We start from the raw sequence: 19,654 nt of genomic DNA on the forward strand, positions 1-19,654 counted from the left end.
AATTATTCATTTCTGTGCAAATACATTGCAGCCGTAGATACCATATGCCTGTGAAATAGGCAGCTTTAATGTGTATCTTTTTTTCTATTTCGTATTGATCCAACAATTGGTTGATTAAATTATCTTCAAATTATTGGTCAAATACAGCAAGCCTTGAGGAGGTTGAAAAACCTGAAAGTTAGCCTGTTTTCTCACCAATAGCAATGCTTTTCAAGTGATCATGTTTGAACTGTGCCTGGTGCGATCTCAATAAAACGTTAGAAGGGAAGAGAAATCCCAAATGCCCTCTTTGTGGTATAAAATAACCTATATAGATAAGGCAAGATGCTTTACAGGTGTCAGTAGGCTTTAATATTGTTAATAAATAGCAGTGTGTGCTACCTGGAGTCAGTATGACGGCTGTAGCCTGCCAATGGCATACGTGGAACATGTATACAGGGAAAAATGGCTTAAATGGGGTGTTTTGATCGAGTAGAGATTATCGCCCTGGCTCAGAGGAGAAGGCCAACGACCCCACAGCGCACTTCTCTCTCTCTCTCTCTCTCTCTCCCTGTGCCAGGCGGAGTTGCCGGAGGAGGACCCAGCCCAGGTGGAAAGGCTGAGGAGAACCTTAACCACCCGCCGGCAGAGGAGAAAGCAAGCGGTGAGCACTTTCCGCTCCGACACCCATTTACCGGCCCGGGCCCACTCCCCGGCCCCGCGCCCGCCTGGGGCCCGCCCTTCCGCGGGATGAGGCCCGGCCGCCACCGCGCGTGCGCACGGCCGCGTGCCCCCCGACACCGCCGCGCGCTCGCTCGCGCTCTCCCCCTCAGGGCCGGGGTCCCACCGGCGGCGGCGGCGGCAGGCACCGGGCCCGCTTCTCCTCCCGGCCCGTTCCCCTTCACTCATGCGCCCTCCCTCTCCCTTTCCGCCCCGCTGCAGCTGCCGGAGGCCGGCGTTCCCCCCGAGCCGCGAGCGGCGGGAAGGAGCCCCGACAGCATGGCGACCGCCCCGCAGGCACCGCGCGGTAAGTGACTGACTGACTGCCCACCCGCCGCGGCGGGGCGGGCCCGGGGGCCGTCGGGGGCGGGCCCGGGGCCGTCGGGGGCGGAGCTGGGGCGGAGCGCTCTCCACGTGGCCCCGAGCCGGCAGTGGGCTCGTTAATTGCTTTTGACCTTGAAGGGCTTCATTAAGCTCGCTTTTCCTTCGCGGCAGTGGGGCCGGGATGGAGGGGGCGGGTCTCTGCGTGGGCCTGCCGTGTGCCAAGTGGGCCGGGAGCGTTGTGCGTACGGTCAGAGCGCTGCACTCAAAAGGTGTGATACCCCTGTGGAGTTCATATAGGAATGGATTATTAAAAATGCTCTTATGTAAAATACAGAGCATTTCCCCAAGGTGTTATTGTAGACCTGCAGTATTTATAAGTTTGAATGTAAACCTTGTATTTTGTCTTTGAAGTGCTTACAGTGGCACGAATGGGTTTATTGATGGGCTACTCTAACTGTTGTGAGTTGGTGCTGGTCTCTTCTTCCAGCTAATTAGTGACAGAACGAGAGGGAATGGCTTCAAGCTGAAGCGGGGTAGGTTTAAACTGAACATTCACAGAAAGAGTGGTCAGGTATTGGAATAAGCTGCCCAGGGAAGTGGTTGAGTCGCCATCCTTGAATGTGTTTTAAGAGACGTTTAGATGTGGTGTTGGGGGATATGGTGTAGAGGAGAACTTTGTAGAGTAGGGTTGATGGTTGGACTTGATGAAGCGGGGTAGGTTTAAACTGAACATTCACAGAAAGAGTGGTCAGGTATTGGAATAAGCTGCCCAGGGAAGTGGTTGAGTCGCCATCCTTGAATGTGTTTTAAGAGACGTTTAGATGTGGTGTTGGGGGATATGGTGTAGAGGAGAACTTTGTAGAGTAGGGTTGATGGTTGGACTTGATGATCCCAAGGGTCTTTTCCAACCTAAATGATTCTATGATTCTATTCTATGAATACTCTTTATTTCATAGAATCATAGAATAGTTAGAGTTGGAAGGGACCTTAAAGATCATCAAGTTCCAACCCCCCTGCCCTGGGCAGGGACACCTCCCACTAGAGCAGGTTGCTCAAAGCCCCATCCAGCCTGGCCCACAAAGTAGGAGAGGGCAAGAGAGTGATGTGGTGTGCAGCTGTTAGAAGTGAATGTCTAATTGCTGGCTTGGAGAAAAATGAGGTTGTTGATACTGCAAAACTAGTCTGCACTTCCTTTGGCAGAATCTCTGCAATATCCCTGTTTATTAAATACTTTGGACAACATCAATGTTGTGGATCTTACTGCACGGTTTTATGGGTTTACCTAAATAGGATGCATAAATGAGCTAATTAAGAACAGAGTATTAAAAAGTCAATAAAATGAAAATCCAGAAGTATAACCATGCTTAGTTTTTCGTCAGTATCAAGGTTTATCAAAATAAAATGTATGTATTTTCCTTAAAGTCATTTTAGCAAAATATGGTATTTGTTTCAGACGTCTACAATTTAGGGATGTTTCCAGCTCTTTCAAGCTCTGTGTATTTTTTTTGAATGTTTTTTGAGCCTCACTGGGCCAACTTGTGCTAGGAAGTGCTAGGCTGTTGACAGATGGAGTCCAAACAGTTTTCAAAATTGATTGCATGGGGAAATCAAGAGACACCCTCTAGTGATGGTTATTTTCTTTTACAGAAGCTCATTTTCCAAGAATAAACAGAACAGCACAGCAGTACTCTGAGAATAAAACTAGCCGTTAGTTCCCTTATGTGACAACTGGTTTCTGAAGTATTTCAGAAATTGTTTCTATTGCTGCTTCTGAAGTCTGCTTATTTTGTACGAGTGAAAAGTGCTCCATGTGATATTCTGAAGAGACTGTGTCATTGGTTTACTTAATTGCAGTATAATTTATCCGTCTGTTTTTGGGGTTTTTTTTAAATTGCATCTTCAATTTTGAGAAAGGCTACACCTTGCGCTAAAGTCTTCATGCATCTATCCAAAACGTTTTTCATTTCCCTCCCCCCCACCTCCGGAATTCAATCTGACAGATTTATAAGTAATTTACATTTCCATCTTCTGTATGTTAAGCTTTTGAGTATGCTGACATTGATCTCTGCTATTTTGTTGCCCAATCATAAGGTAAAAAGTAGATTTGTTTTCATTTCCTGACTGCCTTTACTACACTGATGATCTGTGTTTGAATTTCTGCTTATCATTTTCTTGCCAAGTGATAACTAGCCATTTAAAAAAAGTAATAAAATGTAACACACACACACACCCTCCGTTGTCGAGGTGCATCTGAAAAATTCTACATAGCCTGTAGTTATTCCCTTGTTAAGCCCGGACAACTGCAGTGTTACAAAATCTTTTTCTTCATTGTTAGGTTTTTTGATTTTGGATAGTTACTTGGTTGCAGCTTCTGGAGTGTCTTGCAGTGACTTATGCAGTGATTGTATCCATGAAAAATACAAAAGTATTTCTAGGACCTATGATGGAAGTTCCCTATGTTCTTTCAGGTAAAAGATGCTTGGTCACAGCATAAATGTCTGTCTGTGTTCTTTCCCCCATGCCTGTTTTCTGCATGCTGTTCAGATACGGGACTGATGTCGAGATAATTGCAGGAGTTCTGGGTCTCTGTCAGTGTAAAGAGCTTTGAAGTCACACAAAGACCTAGTGGGTTTGGGCTCCTCCAAGTACGGGGGAATCAAGGGGGAAAGTTATTATATGACAGTTTCAGGTTCTCAGTTTGACTTCATTTCAGTTTGAGTATCCAGGCGGCTTATTAAATCTTCCAGAAGTAAAATATGGAGCCATTGTAGGATAATGACACTTCCAGTGTAAAAAGTGGTGTGAAATTTTTTCGATACAGGCCTGCCATGGTGATCCTGCGAAGTAATGCTGTCATGGATATCAGTATTATTCTTTAACTTCAAAAATATATTTTGAAGTTAAACACAAATTAGCTGGCTGTAGAGCCCGTTCACGTAAGCAGAACGATAGCATATGTAGAGAAAAATAAAGCAAGAAAAAAATTTTGTGTGGTCCTTTTTTCAAAGAACCACAGAATCCCACAATAATTGATGCATTGAATTAATTTTACTGCAGCTATTAAAGCCTTAAAATGTTTTTCGTTGTGTTCCCTGTTGTCTCAAGGAACTGACTCATTCATAAATAATTCTGCATGCAGAGCATCAGTTCTGATGCTTTAAAAGGTGCTTAAAGCAGTGGCAGATTCTTTCTGTGCTAATTGTGCGTGTTTACACTGTTCACTTTAACCTGGCTTGTCTGGAAATGTTTACAAGCAATTGTCAGGTATTTCAGGAGATCAAAAGGAGATTCTAAGCTGTTGCTTTCTAGTTTTCATTTATCAGAATGGAATTGAAATAAAGCATTTGCTCCAATGAAATAGAACATGTTTTTACATATGCTTTTGGAGGGTTTTTTGGTGGTGGTTGTGGTTTTTTTTAGCTAAAGCTTGCACCAGTGAAGATTCCATAACTATTTAAGGGAGTCAGTTTCAATCCTAGAATTCCCCAAAAGTTAAAAAGCTTTTCTAGTGTGTAACTACCTTCCTTATTGCAATTAAAGTCTGCCATTTCCATCTCCTGCAGACACAGAGAACCTTTCTGTGTGCAACAACTTTTTGTGGGCTTGAAGTTGTAAAAGATTTTGAAGTTTTTTCTCCATTCCAAAAATTCTTCAAAGTCAGTCTTTGAGCAAGTGTGACTTCTGCCAGTTCTTGCCTGCACATTTTATGTACAGATAGGCATTATTCCATAATTCAAACCGTTAATAAATGTTTTATAGGCATTAGATTGAGGCAGACCCTGAAAATATACACAGTATGGGGTTTGAATTTATTAACTGTTACTTGCATATCTTTTTAAATGTGGTTTTCCTGTGACTTGTGTGTGTCCCCTTCCCCCTGCCCACCCTGTCATTTCATCAAAATATTTCCTACCGAGAGATGCCTTTTATAAGGCAAGCACAAAAGTTGAGATGTATGCTTTTTCCATTATTCACAAGAATGGGTAGAATATATGTTGAAGCACATTAAATTGGCTAGATAGGTGTTGATCTTGGCTAACCTAGGCCACCTTTTGATTATTATTTTACTGTATTTTAAATATTTACAGGTAGGCTGAATCTTTTTTTTGTAGAGTTAAAGTTAGACTGACTTCTGTCTGCTTCTGCAGCTCACGCTTTCCTGTGTCTTAAAAGACACTTACCCAGGATTTTGGAACTTGCCTATTCTCCATCACTTCTCAGAATCCCTGAGAGTTCTGATGTCGTTGCAGCCAGTTAATTATTGGATACCCTGTAATGATGGTTTTTAATTAGCTTGGTCTGATGGATATTAATCTAGATCTTGTTCTCTGTTTTGTCATTAATTCTTACCCTGTTCTTACTCTTACTGTGTTCCTTGCTAGAAAAGACAAAATGCAAATAAACTTTTTTCTGTGTTGTCTCCTGGCATCTTTACTGAGTACTTGCTTATTTCTGTCTCTAGTATTCATCTGGTTAAGGAAGCAGTTATGGGGTGCTTGCTTTTCTCTTACATGTCTCATGCTAGTGATACGCACTTTGGGCCTTGTTTTTTCTTTTTGAAGTTCCCAAATACAATGAATGCTCCTTTGTACAAACACAGGCAGTAAATTGTGTAATTTGAAAAGATTAGGATTCTCCCAAATCTTTTGATGTGTCTGAGTAGGATCAGTATTAGTGGGGTTTATCTTAATGTATTTTTCTTTTCTAAATGACAGTGGACTAAGGTCATGCTGGAAATTAGATTGCACTTTGAATTTGGTATGGTAGGTAGCCTTTAAATGTTTAAGTTGTATATTCAACATACAGTATTTTCTGCCGCCAGTAAAGCTCTTGGAATAATATTGAATCACCCATAATGTGATATATGTTGTGTGACCTTACCACTCCTAAGCCCTTACCCTTTACTGTTTTATCTCCTTTTCATGAATTTAATGCCTTATATAAACCTGAAATCACCCTTTACTTAGACCTTGGCAAACAATGCGCTTTCGTAAGGGCAAAGAACAAATCGGTGTTTGGCTCCCAGAAATGACATGTAATATAGTTCTGTGAGTGGGAGATAGTGAGAAAAACTTATTTACCTAGAATGGTATGTGTTCACAGATTAAAAATTATAGAGAAAGAAAAAAAGCATGCACCACAAAGCACATGTGCAAAAAGAGCCACAGTCTTCTGCTAATCATTTTACAGTTGTTCCGGTAAAAGGGCCAGTGTGTTCTGTGTGGAACGATGGAGCTCCTTCTGGAAAGACAAGCTAGTTACAAAAGTTCAGGAAAAGAAAATAACATCTGAGGATTCCACATATAAGAAGTGATGTAAAGCACTTCTCTTTAAAAAGCTAATATTGCATATAGCAGTCAAAGTTTAAGTTTCAGTAAGCTTCCAAAAATTTCCAGGTGAACTGCAGGGCTCCAGTGAGACTGAAGAGGTCTGTGCAGATGGGGAGACAGTTATGTAGCTAGAACCAGTTTTGTTAATGAAGAAATGAGAGGTCTTTCAAAAAGAAAAATACTTAAGTGATGACTTTCTAAGCTATTAGGTATACAAAACTGTGTTTTCAGCTAAAAATATTCTTTTATTAAGAGGATAACTGTGATTCTTTCACAGTGTTAGTGCGATCCATGGGAAAGAGATGACTACCTTCTCAAAATACTGTGCAGAAGACAGCCATGATTGTGTTTAATACATAAACACACTGCTGCAAGTGTTGCCATTTCCTTACACATACAATCTTATTTATATTGTAGGTTTAAAAATGTTTTTCATTTGTGTTTATGTGAGAGGATGGGTTGTAGGTATCCACTCCTTTTTATTTCCAACCCCAAGAGCATAGTTTCTCTGGAAACAACTGGATAATTATTCATTCTTTTTATTTAGATATCAAGGTATGCAGTAGGGTACATGTCTTCTCATATTTCCCGAATCTACCTGAAGAAATCGTAATCTCAGAGAATCTGATATGTGGAAGATAGGGGGTGGAATGCCAGCGGGTACTTCAAAGGAAAAGGAGACCCTGTTAAGTTTGATTGTCAAAGATGTGTTCTCGTTCAGTTTTAATTATGAAATAAAAGCCTGGGATTTTGGAGAGCAGCAATTCAAAGGCTGCAACAAACAGTAATTCTTCTTTTTCATAGTCACATAATTACCCAAGTCAGTGTCCAAACCTGGTATTTACTATCGATCAAAAAATCTAAATATGTACCACCGATTTAAAACTCAGATTTGTGTGTTTCACAGGATCAGCAGAGAATACTTGATCCTAAAGGATGTAAGGTTTTGCTGAGTTCTTGGGATTGGTGGGTGGGTTGTGGGATTTTTTTGCGTGTTTGAAATCAACCCCAGGGGGTACAACTTTAGTGATGGGCTCCAGCTGGATTTAGCACTACTGATCACAACCTTTTGAGCCCATAGATCAGCCAATTTTCAGTCCACTTACTTATGTATTCCATATTTCATCAGTTTCTCTAGAAGGGTGTTACAGAAACAGTGAAAAACAACATCCGCTGCTTTTCCTTCATCCACTAACCCAATTATCTTATCACAGGAAGTTGTCTCATTGGTCAGGTAGAAGTTTTTCCCCTTCATAAATCCACGCTGATGACTCCCAGTTTTCCTCTTGTACTTAACATATCCAGCAATGGTTTCCAGGATTATTTGCTCTATCCCCTTCTTGGGCATCAAGATGAGGCTCACCAGCCTGTAGTTTCCCAAATTCTCCTCCTTGAAGACAGGAGTGATGGTTTCTCACTTCCAGTCCACAGAAACCTCCCTTGATCATCATCATGATCTTTTAAAGATAATTGACAGTAGTCTTGAGGTGACGTTGACCAGCTCCCTTGGTACTCATGGGAGCATCCCATTGGGACAAATGAATTTACGTATGCCCAGTTTGTTTAAAGGTGGCCTCACTTGATCTTCCTCTGCTGAGGGTAAGTCTTAGCTGCCCAGGGCTTTTCTGCCAGTCTCTGGGGCTTGATGTTCCCAACGGCAGTAAAAACTGAGATGAAGAGAGTGCTGATTACTAGGGTCTTTTCTGTGTTAATAGGCTGCCCAGGGAGGTGGTTGAGTCACCATCTCTGGATGTGTTTAAGGGACGTTTAGATGCGGTACTGAGGGATATGGTGTAGGGGAGGACTATGTAGAGTAGGGTAGATGATTGGACTCGATGATCCCAAGGGTCTCTTCCAACCTGAATGATTCTATCATTCTATGATTCCCTGTCACCAGGTCCCCTGTGCCATGCAGCAGCAGGTAACCATTTTCCGTAGTCTTCCTTCTGCTGCTAATACACCTGTAACATCCCATCCTGTTGGGCACCACATCTGTTGCCAGATTTAAGTCCAGGTGGGCTCTGGCTTTCCTAAGACCATCCCTGCATGGTCGAACAGTGTTTTAGTATTCCTTTCAGGTCTCCTGTCTCTTTTTACATCTCTTGTAAGTTTTCATTTTATGTGTGACTTGAGTTAGCTCATCCATGTAGCCTCCTGTGGGTCTTGCTTGACTTCCTGAGTATGGGGACAGACTGCTCGTGAGCTTGGAGGGGGTGATCTGTCGATTCCAGAGGGGCAGCGCAAGTAGAGTTACGAGTAGCCTGTGTGTGAAATGGGAATTTACTTGATAATGCTGTTAGTCGTACATGGGACAAGGTATAATGCATCTTACTGTCTTGATTTTACTAGAGCTATAGCACAAAAGCACCGCTGCAGAAATTTAATATTTTGTCATTACAAAAAGCAGGTGCATCTATGCTGAAAAAGGGAGCAAGTCTGTAAATTCTTTACTGTTTTGATCGCACCTATATCAAGGTTCATAGCACATCACCATTCAAAACTAGATCTGGATAGCTTTGACTAAGAAGTTATAAAATGTTTGATAAGTCTTTACATATTTTTAATAGAAAGAAAAAAAGTGTATATGTGCTTTACTTAAGGCAGTTCATAGAAAAAGAAAGGTAGATCCATTGCAGCTATAGGTGTTTAAATGGTAGTCTGTAAGTTCTGAATTTAAAAAAAAAAAGTTTTATTCCTTCAATTTTTCTCATGCAAGTTCTTTCTGTTTGAATATGGGACTTTGTATGGTATATATGGTTTTATTTTACATAATTTTAAGTTTCTTTCAGAAAATACTTAATTTAAACATGTTGTGTTTTCTGTGTTTCAGACTTGCCACCTCTCCCTTCTACATCAAGGACAGGCTCTGCAGAATCTTCTGTTAGGGAGCGAATGAGAGAGAAACTAAAAGCAGCAAGGGTGAGAATCCTTCAGAAGTCCCATTTGGTTAACTTTAGTCTTCTAAGTACCACCAACTTCATTTTGCTTGCTTAGTGCTATGTCATTCTCAGTTGAGATACCCACTTTATTTCTAGGGCCAAAATAATACTTGGTTCCTCAGTACAGTTATTTTCCAGCGTATTTCTATTACTGTATTTTTTCTAAAGTTTCTATTTAATTTGTTTGTAATAACATAAAAGTTGTCATTGTTTTATAATTCAAATGATACAATCATTGCAAAATCCTTCTGTGTTTTTGTCAAAAAGATACATTATTTTGAAATCTGTGTATTTCCTTGTAAGTTTACTATGCAGTTTAATAAGCAGTATTAACATCTAGGTCTGTAAAATCACTTAAGCTGATTATATAGTTAAAAGATTCTGTGCCTAACACAAACATGCATAAGTTGTTGAGTTCCTGGGAATTATTGTAGCTTTCGACTTACTATATTTCTGTTATAGCTAAGCTTTTTTTTATTTGTTTGCTTAGTCAAAAGCAGAAATTAATTTATCTCAAGAAGACCCCAGTCCACAGCCCAGACGTTTGAAAAACATCAGAGAAAGGAAAACAGAAGCCAGACTGGCTAAAACGGTAAGAGGGTGCGTTGGATCTCAGTGTTCCAATGACGAGAAAGTGAATGTGAAACATGGAATATATCCAAGACTACACACGGTCTTGAAGATCAGTTTCATCAAAATTATACTATAGTTTAAATTAGTGACCAGGAAGGAACCTTTCTGATTTTTGCTTTTAATGTACCTATTTAACAATAATCATTTGCTTTCGTTATAGTACAGCCATCACGTGAAACTTATGTCGTTTACAGGTTCATGACTTCTGTTGCTTAAACTGTCTTGAAGTATTTAAAAGCTACTGTGACAGAAAGAACCACTGAATTACAGCTTTATATAAAGTTGCGCAGTGTAATTGCTAAAGGCTGGATATCAGCTTTATGTCATTGTACTGTATTGTATTTCTTTGTTACTATTTTATATTCAGGGCTTTTAATATAAGCATGTTCTTTGTTAGAAAATGAATTTTGCATTAAAAAAAATAACAAAAGCTGTGCCTGTGCAGAACTTGTACCCAGATATTCTTCAGAATTCATGAAGAGATTGTTTGCCTGTAGAAAATGTGTTCCAAAGAATTCATATGCCCATAAGGAAATAACAGCAAGTATCTCTTTTTACCTGGAATTCCAAACAATACGAATTAGCCCAGCTAAATTGCTCATCTAGGGGAGAATTACCTAATCATGTAGGTTGTGGGGAAGGTTCTTGGCAGTGTTTTCTTATAAAAGGTAATTGTCATAGCTTTCAGTTAAGTAGTGTTGTTTTAATACCTTTGCATTAGGAAAATGTGGACTTGAGATCCTTACTAAAGTTCTTTACTGATTTTGTGTAAAGTGTGTCTGAAGCCTTCCACCTGTTGGTTTTGTTTCCCCTACTTATTTACACACACATGAAATTTTGTTTTGTTGTTAGATAAGTGGCCATGAGATTGACAGGGTTTGAGAATTTCTTTTTTGCTGTTATTATTTTGAAGTTTAGGTTAAATAGATGTAAACTTGGGAAATGTCTTCCTTTAAGAATTCAGGCCACATGAAGGAAAAACAAATAGAATGTTAGATGTGTTATGTTGGCTGGGCCTGATGAATATCACTTCAGTGAACTTGCTGAAGCAACCTTGGAACCAGTGGTGTTTACAGTGATCTGTAGGGCTTGAGAAAACTGGAACTGGATCACCAAGCCACCTCCTTCCTTGAAAAGATAGAGGAGCATCACCCTTGGAGTTTTAGATTGAGTGAGAACAAAAGAAATAATCGAGTTTGCATTTAAGCACCCAAGCAACGGACACCACCTTTTTTTGTATCACCAGGAAAGCAGGTTTTTCCTGGCTGCAGCAGGGGCTATAGGAGAAGCTGCCCTTAGCTCCCTGATTCCCTTCCCTGGTCAGCAGTGTCTGCCAGCAGCACCCTTGCCATCGCTGCCCGGCTTGTGCTGTCTGTCAGCTCTCATCTCTAGATGGGAAGATTTTGCATTGCTACCTCCGTTCTCCCCCTTGCGGCTGTTTGGGCTCAGGAGTGCAGAAGGAACAATCCTGTCAGCAGGGAAGAAAGTAAAGTAAGGTTTATGCAACTGACCATTTCGTGAGTATATTTCTTGACTCAAAGGAGAAAGGAGTTAAGTAATAAATAGATGCACCCATGTAACAATTATACTGATTTTAAATTTTTAACACAGCAACTGTGTTTCTATTTTGTTGGTTTGTGGTGTTGTGTTTTTTTTGTGAAAATATGGTATCTAATCTCTGTATTCAGCTATTTGTCTTTTTTTTATCAGTAAATGTATGTTATAACTTGCGTATTTATTTTTATGCAGTCTGATACTGATAAATTTAGAGAGATGCAAGACGATGAATCCCACTTACCATCAAAAATAAAGTTTCGTGAATCTGTCAAAAAGCTTAAGGAAAAGTCAACAGTAAGTATCAATTCTTTCATTTCAATAACTGATATTGATTTCATTTAAACTTTGTATGGCTTCATGATTCTGTTTGAAGAAGCCTACAATTTAGTTTTAAGCAGCAGAGAAGGTTTTTTATTTAATGTAAAAATTCACAAGCAGTATATGCCAATAATTGAAGTATTGAATGTAAGAATGGCTTTGGGTCATTTGATTTAAAAAAAAAAAAAAGTAAATCTACCTGGACACAATCACTGGAGGAGAAATATTTCTTGTTTAAATTCTTTCTATTGAATGCCACCAATTGGCAGTTAAGGCAATTTACAAAATAGTGTATTTGTATTTATTAGCCACAAAATGCTACTGTTAATTCTTTTATTAGAGCATTTAACCTAACACTAAAGGAGCCTGGGTCCTTTAGAGGCAAAATGCCATTAGAAATTTCTCTTCAATCTACCTGGACACAATCACTGGAGGAGAAATATTTCTTGTTTAAATTCTTTCTATTGAATGCCACCAATTGGCAGTTAAGGCAATTTACAAAATAGTGTATTTGTATTTATTAGCCACAAAATGCTACTGTTAATTCTTTTATTAGAGCATTTAACCTAACACTAAAGGAGCCTGGGTCCTTTAGAGGCAAAATGCCATTAGAAATTTCTCTTCATATCATTCACCTGGATATCTGCATTTGGCCAGAATTTCAACTTTGGCATTTTTCATTCACAAATTGTTAAAACAATAACCTGGTTAAAATTGAACCAGGTAACTTTAAAATAAAACATTGCCAGAAGTATGTAATGAAATAATATTGTAGCAATAGAGAAAGTTTCATGCATTATTTAAAAATTTCAGTGAGCTTCAGCATTTGGGTGAGTTCTTTTTGATATAAAATAAGTATTATCCTGTGTCAAGTGTTTATACATGCTGTTATTGCTATTATCTATGGATAGATATCTTCACTTGCCCTAAATGCCTCATAAATGTCATATTAAAGTATCTTTGTCTTCTTTTCTTAGCTCCAGAATGATTTTCCTTCTGCTGAAGAAGCGTATAATTTCTTTACCTTCAATTTTGATGCTGAACCAGAGAGTATAAAGGCTGGAGCCAGGAAAAGGAATGAATTAAATGAAGAGGAGGAGGCAGAAGAAGAACATGTAGAAACCCATGAGGATGAACAAGAGGAGGATGAAACGGTATGAGCTATAGAATAAATTTTCATATTTTTGTTCAGACATCTTCAATTAATTCTAATAATCTAATACAAAATGACAACTTTTGTTCCCTTAAAAATTCTGAAAGCATGCTTTCTAAAGATCTCAACTTTATGAAACGGATGAACTAACAGAGATGTTTACACTTAAACTATAGGATGAAGACGCACGCCTAGTTAAAGATGATGATTTATTGATTATGGGGCAGACAACCGAAGATCTTCTAATAATGAAACCTGCTGATTGTGAAAACTACTCAGAGCAAATAAAAAAGGAAAAAGAATTTCTCTTCATTCCCAGCATGCGAGCAGGTATGAAGATTGTGCTTATCCATTTTGTTCCTGGATTTTGCATAGCATGGCACCCTTTGATCTGCTGGAAAACATCTATCAGACTGTCTCTGGCAGTAGAGAGAGATTTAATTGCATTTCTCTGACACTGTTCATCCAGTCACGTCTGAAAAGGTCTGACAAAATGGATTAACTAGGAACATGCACACCTCAGCAGGTCACCAGCTGGCGTGCTAGCAAGTGAACTCGGGGCACATCAGTTCCTCTGGCATAATTCCCTTCGTGCTCTCTATTGTAAAGGCAAGCTGGCTGGCCCCTCTTTCCACGTGGTTTAGCTATTACATTATTTAACATATGCAACAGGTTACTGACTACACACATGTAGGTACAAAGAGTGGCTCATGCACTGTACATTATATCTTAGACTATTTCTTTACTTGGCCACATCTGCAATTTTTTCCATGTGGGAAGTTTGTCGAGACTCATGTAAGTAACAGAAGGATTTTTGTAATTCAAGGGGCCCTTTTCCCAAAATCTGATTTTGTGAATTGGAAATAGTTAGTCAACATTGATCATGGCTCTGACCTTTTTGCCTTATTCACATAGAACTGCAAAGTCTGAAAAAATTGCTTTATAATATCACTTGCTATTTGATATTTGAAGTGGAAGAAACAGAAATGAGTCTTTCGGTGGTCTGTACCAGAATGGTGTCAGCAGAGCTTGCAGTGCAATGTCAAAATAGTTGACATTGGGTGCCCCTGTTTTTTCGTGTCTTGTACCTTAGTTCTGACTGCTCCCAGTGTGGTCCCCTGCATTCTGATTTGGGGGATAACTTTTATTGTAACCCTCGTATATAATCCCTCCCTGTTTTGCTGTTGCTCCTTGAAAAATACTGAATCCATACACACCAGTGAGATAATCCTACAGGCAGGCTTTAAAGAATTCCACCTACTGTTATTGGGCTAAGATGACTTTTTATGCACGTTCTGTATTTTGTACAAGAGTAGCTTAAGCAAACTAGTAATAATAGTTAGGATTGATTTTACTTAAAGTTTCGCTTTATATGGGAAAGGCTTAGAAATGTTTGTCTGGTCAGTTGTTGCTGCTAATGGGTTTTTCATCCTGTTTTGCAAGCAACCAGTAAAACGAAACTCCACTAAGTTATTTAAAGTATTTTTTGGTGAGGAAATGTTTAATTGTCTGTTTTGAAGACTTGTGACACTTTTATGATAGATTGAAACTGTGGATCTGTCCTGATAAAGAAAAGGACCTGTTTTGGTTATATATTCATTTCTTTTTTCCTAGATGGGAAAATATTTCTGACAGCATGCTTAATATACAGTGCCATTCATTTAAGAATGGCATAGGCTATTAGAGAATTAATAGACTAGAACTACAGTTATTAGATATTTTACATGATTTTCTATTTAATTTCTCATTAGTGCCTGCTTCTGAGAAGATGCCTGGAAACGTGCAGCCTAGGTACCTTGAGGATGAGGGTCTTTACACAGGAGAAAGGCCCTTTGTATCACAGTCTAATCAAAATATATTAGAAAACAGAATACTCAGACAGGAGCGAGTAAGTCACCACTACCTTCTTAGCTGTCATCTTAAAATCCTTTATTTATCAGTATTTTATTTTCTTACAGTTAAGTAGGAGATTGGTTGTGGTAATATGGGGCTTTCATCCTTAAAATGTTTAGCATTATCAGACATCAGGAAATGAGGATTCTTGTAGCAGTATGTTTTAGTGTATCCCAATCTGGTCTGAGCACCAGATTGGGTCTTAGAAGACTGGTGTCTTTTCCTGGCTCTGCTCGTAGCCTGCTGGGGAACAAATCACTTCACTTGCCTGTGCAGGAGTTTAGTTGCCACTACAATAGGGGAATTGTAATTTAGTTTTTTATAAAATGCTGCGAGACCTAGTGGTATGTACAAAGATTTATGCAGGTGCTCTTGTAATTATTTACTGGAAGATTATAATAAAAGGAAGCAATATGGAATGACTGTTTTCTGTGTCCACTAAAGATAATATGAAGTAATAGTTGTAGAAATTTACTGATCAGACGGTAAGGGTAGTTAAATATTCATATAGATTATATGGAGAAGTTTTAGAATCATGTTAGATCTTTAAGAATGGCTTATGGAAACACCGTGAAGGTGGCTTGGATGTATTTTATCCTGCTATATATGTATAGTTTAGTATAGATTTAACCTATTCTACAGCACTTGCCCTTTATATTTTATTTTGATTATATGAATTCTTCCAGGGCTAGCAGGGGTACTTCTGTGAATTAGAATGGGAATATGTGGATCTGAAATTTTTAACTGGCTAGCTTCAACCCAGTTTTTCTGGTTTGCTTCACCATGTTACTGCATCAGCTTAGGGTCAGCTTAAACCAGGTGTGGGAGTAAGAGGGCAGGTCAGCATCTGTCAGCAGCTGCACTGGTTTAAGCTATTCTTGAATCCAGGACATGAGAGCAGAGGGATGAATTAGGGCAATTTTTAACATGTGAAGTCATGGATGGCAATTGGTGTGTAAGATACCTCATCTGCTTTCATAGATACTGTTAAATTAGTTCAGCTTGTGGACTCGAAGAGTTGAGAGATCCTTTGATAAATGATCTCTCTGAGCTCCCATTTAGCTCTTTAATTCTATGCTTTATGATTTTTATAATTCAATTTGAATATGTGGGTGGCAGTCTTGTGTAAAAGATTACAATTCTTTCAATTTTAGGAATTTAAGAAAACAACATTTAAATATTAAGTGATGCAAGTATTGATTTTTTTTTTTTTTTTCCTTCTTTACTTTCAAATCTGAAACAGTGTATGTTGAAGGAAGATATTCAGTGTATTAAAGTTTGAGCAAGCTCTTGGTCTTCTGGTTTCAAAACTTGAAGATTTCATTTTGGTGAAAATGAAATCTTAGAAATTTACCTATAGTATATTTGAAGTTTTCATTTTGGTGAAAATGAAATCTTAGAAATAGTTCAGAAACTTAGAAAAGTTTTGGTTAATTCAGTCACAAACAATTCACAGTCACCTTTTCTTCTGTAATTGCTTTTCACAGGAATTATAATTTTGCAAGTTATTTCTATATAAACTAAGAAACAACGTAAAATTATGGTTTTATTTGTAGGGGAAGGAGTGGTTTGGTGATGACGGCAAAATCTTAGCGTTGCCTAATCCAATTAAACAGTCTTCTACGAGGCCTCCAATATTCTCACTGGAAGAAGGCATTGCACCAGAACTTGAAACAGTGTATAGAAAGGTAGGCATATTTCATATATATGGTTCCTGAGACCCAATATCCCAGTTCTTCTGTACTAGAAACCCTGGCAAGCTGAAGGATTTTGTGCTAAGAACCATGAGCGCTGACTGCTTTTGGGGTTCTACAGCTGGTTTTCAAATGTGGTCTACTTTTTCAAGTATATTCCATCTGTGTTTTTGTGTAAAAATAATGCATACAAAAGGATGGTTTAGCTGGTAGTACTGGTTAAAATAGTAAAGTGACAGTCCATGAGAAACTGCTTCAAGCCTGTGAGTCACTAAGGTCTCTGTGAGGCACCCCTGGATATTCTGATGCCAAAGTAGGGCAGTGCCTACATCAGCGTATCTATAAAGCTCCTGGTGCTAGAAGCTGGTGGAGACTTGGTGATCAGGACAGAGGTGCTCTTTGCAGCTTAAGAGAGAAATAATTGAAAGGCGTGTGCATGATTGTTATTTTACAGTCATGAAACTCTTCCAAAAGAAGTCTTTACATGCAGTTCACTCATGTAGAAAGCAACTAATTTTGAGTTACGTTGCATCAGTTCAGATATTTTTTTGCTTGTTTTTGGTTTTCCCTCAATGCCAGCATATCTACCCTGCCAAATAGCAGTTGCAGTGTGCAGTCAGTACAAATCAAAATAAATTTCAATTAAAACCATTCAACAAGCTTTAAGCAAGCTTTAATTGTTCTGCTTGTTAGCGCTCTATTACCCCCTTGGAAAAACTGTGACTTTTTAGACTTTAAAGTAGATTGCTCTCTTGGGACAACACAAGTGTTTCTGTCTGCTGCTGTTGATACAGATTTGAATGTTGTCCTTTAATTGATGCTGGTTACAAATATGCAATTCTCAGGATGCATCCAGTACCACAGACAGGGAAAAGAGGTTCCTGCTTAGATGTTAGTAAAGGTAGGCCAAGAGAGTTTATGTTTCAAGAACACCATGTTTACAGGAATACTGACATGTAAATACCCAAATCACTGTTGAAAGACATGAAGCTTAGGGGTCCTTTATGAGCAGAAAAATAGTTAAAGCATAAGGAATTCAAAGCTGTCTTTTTTTTTTATGACAGATTATGTTATATTAAACATTTTGATGAGAAACTCTATGTGGAAGGATCAGATAAAGCTGTCATTTTTTATGACAGATTATGTTATATTAAACACAAAGCTGTCTTTTTTTTTTATGACAGATTATGTTATATTAAACATTTTGATGAGAAACTCTTATGTGGAAGGATCAGGTGGAGTTAAGTGTGATTTGTGGCCATTTATACCAGTCCTGTAAAAGAGCTATGCAACAGCTGAATTCCCCTCTCAATCCCCCTTATGTGGAAGGATCAGGTGGACTTAAGTGTGTTTCGTGGCCATTTATACCAGTCCTGTAAAAAGCTATGCAACAGCTGAATTCCCCTCTCAATCCCCCTTTTCCCAGTTCTTGTGGAGGGGCTGCAACAAACACCACATAAATAACAATTTCATCTTTTATGGTACCAGAGTATCTGTGATGAGTCTCTCTTGAAGAATCTGAAGAGGGGAGCAGCAGCAGTCAGGCAGAAAGCACTGATTGCCTTTCAGTTGCAGTGGGTTGGAGCAGACTCTGTCAGCTTTGTTGCTGAAAGCTTTCATGGGGCTTTGTTGGTGTGAATTTCCCTGGCATTAGAATGGGGAAGCAAAGAACATGGTACATTTTGTGCACAATCCAAATGGTCTGCAAGAAAAGCTGCTTTCTGAGAGCTGGACTGTTTATTTTAGAGCTCAGAGAAAATAAAACAATACTAAACAAACAGGTAAAAAGAGAACTAGCAGGCTTTTCTTTTTCCAATTCAGTGTCATTGCCTTCGTTGCTGAGCAAAACCTGCAGTAAAGGCAGGTCTTATTTCAGTCTTATATGGGCTATCAAAATTCTGTTGTGTAGCATACCCATGGTGGTTTTATGCCACCCACTTGTTAATAAAGCAAAGAGATTGCTGTAGAAGCCTTTACAGTTTAAGACTCAGTAGTTAAATTTAGGCAGTGCTACATGGGTCATTTTCTGTCACAGGATCTCTTTGCAAGATACTTTTTCTGCTACTTGTAAATCCATTTTATTCTTTTTTTTTCTTTCAGGCAATAAAAGTGACAGCTGCCAATCAGTATCTTGTTGGACCTGGAGATTTTCAGGGTCCGTTTCAATTGGATATTGATATTTCTGGACTGATATTTACCCATCATCCCTGTTTTAGCCGTGAGCATGTGTTAGCAGCTAAATTGGCTCAGTTATACGATCAGTATTTAGCAAGAAAACAGAAGAATCTTACCAAACTTCTCACAGACAAGGTATTTCTGTTGTGTCGTTGTAGCTTATTGAGATAATGATGTGACAATTTAAGGTAAAAGCTGAATTTGTTTCTTCAGAGTAGAATGATTAAATTCTAAGTGTATGTAATGAATGGCATTTTGTCGAAAGATAAAAACCGAAGTATTTCATTTAGGTTGCTGTGTGTTCAGTGCAGAACTGAATATTTAAGATTATGGAATTCTTTGATCTTCTATTTAAAAATTAACTCTGTGAAGCTTCGGAGGTAAAGGGAATATAATTGTTAGAATACAGTAACATTTAAATAGTATTCCTTAGAGTATCCTTTTAAGATTATGGATTTCTTTGATCTTCTATTTAAAAATGAACTCTGTGAAGGTTCTGAGGTAAAGGGAATATAATTGTTAGAATAAACTAACATTTAAATAGTATTCCTTAGAGTATCCAAAATGTTTTCCAGTGAATGACAGATAAGACTTTACAGTATTGCATACAGCAGCTCTGACAGGCAGGCACCAAAAAACAGCATTCAAGGATGGAGGGAAGTTAGTGAAGTTGCCTTTCAGTTGTCAATGAAAAGTAAAAGGAAGCAGTTAAATTTCACCAAATTGTAGAAAAAACTGATGACCCATTCCCAGGTATATATCTGTGACAGATGCTGTGTTTTAAATGCGTACTGTTGGCACAGTGGCTATGTGGCTCTTGTGACATGGCAAAACCCGTGGCCAAACGTAGGTTCCTCTGTTTTTGGCTCCGTTACTGACTTGCTGGGTGACCTTGGCTGGGCTGCTTCCCCACTGCGTACCATCGCTCTTCCTTCTTTC

General features: G+C 38.8%; 1 protein-coding gene across 3 annotated transcripts in view; it reads left to right on the forward strand.

The window, feature by feature from the left end:
* The first annotated feature begins 871 nt into the window (after positions 1 to 871).
* The window catches only part of CC2D2A (coiled-coil and C2 domain containing 2A), a 57,741-nt gene continuing 38,958 nt past the window's right edge, over positions 872 to 19,654 (forward strand). For all 3 annotated transcript variants that reach the window (XM_014937096.1, XM_014937093.1, XM_014937095.1), the window contains exons 1-9: positions 872 to 1,006; positions 9,184 to 9,272; positions 9,783 to 9,884; positions 11,675 to 11,776; positions 12,778 to 12,954; positions 13,130 to 13,283; positions 14,705 to 14,841; positions 16,403 to 16,534; positions 18,641 to 18,850. In XM_014937096.1, the coding sequence (XP_014792582.1) occupies positions 979 to 1,006; positions 9,184 to 9,272; positions 9,783 to 9,884; positions 11,675 to 11,776; positions 12,778 to 12,954; positions 13,130 to 13,283; positions 14,705 to 14,841; positions 16,403 to 16,534; positions 18,641 to 18,850 (1,131 nt within the window). In that variant the 5' untranslated portion in view covers positions 872 to 978. The remainder of the gene's footprint in view (positions 1,007 to 9,183; positions 9,273 to 9,782; positions 9,885 to 11,674; positions 11,777 to 12,777; positions 12,955 to 13,129; positions 13,284 to 14,704; positions 14,842 to 16,402; positions 16,535 to 18,640; positions 18,851 to 19,654) is intronic.

Source organism: Calidris pugnax, unplaced genomic scaffold (genome assembly GCF_001431845.1).
Source record: "Calidris pugnax isolate Ruff unplaced genomic scaffold, ASM143184v1 scaffold49, whole genome shotgun sequence".
Taxonomy (NCBI): Eukaryota; Metazoa; Chordata; class Aves; order Charadriiformes; family Scolopacidae; genus Calidris; species Calidris pugnax.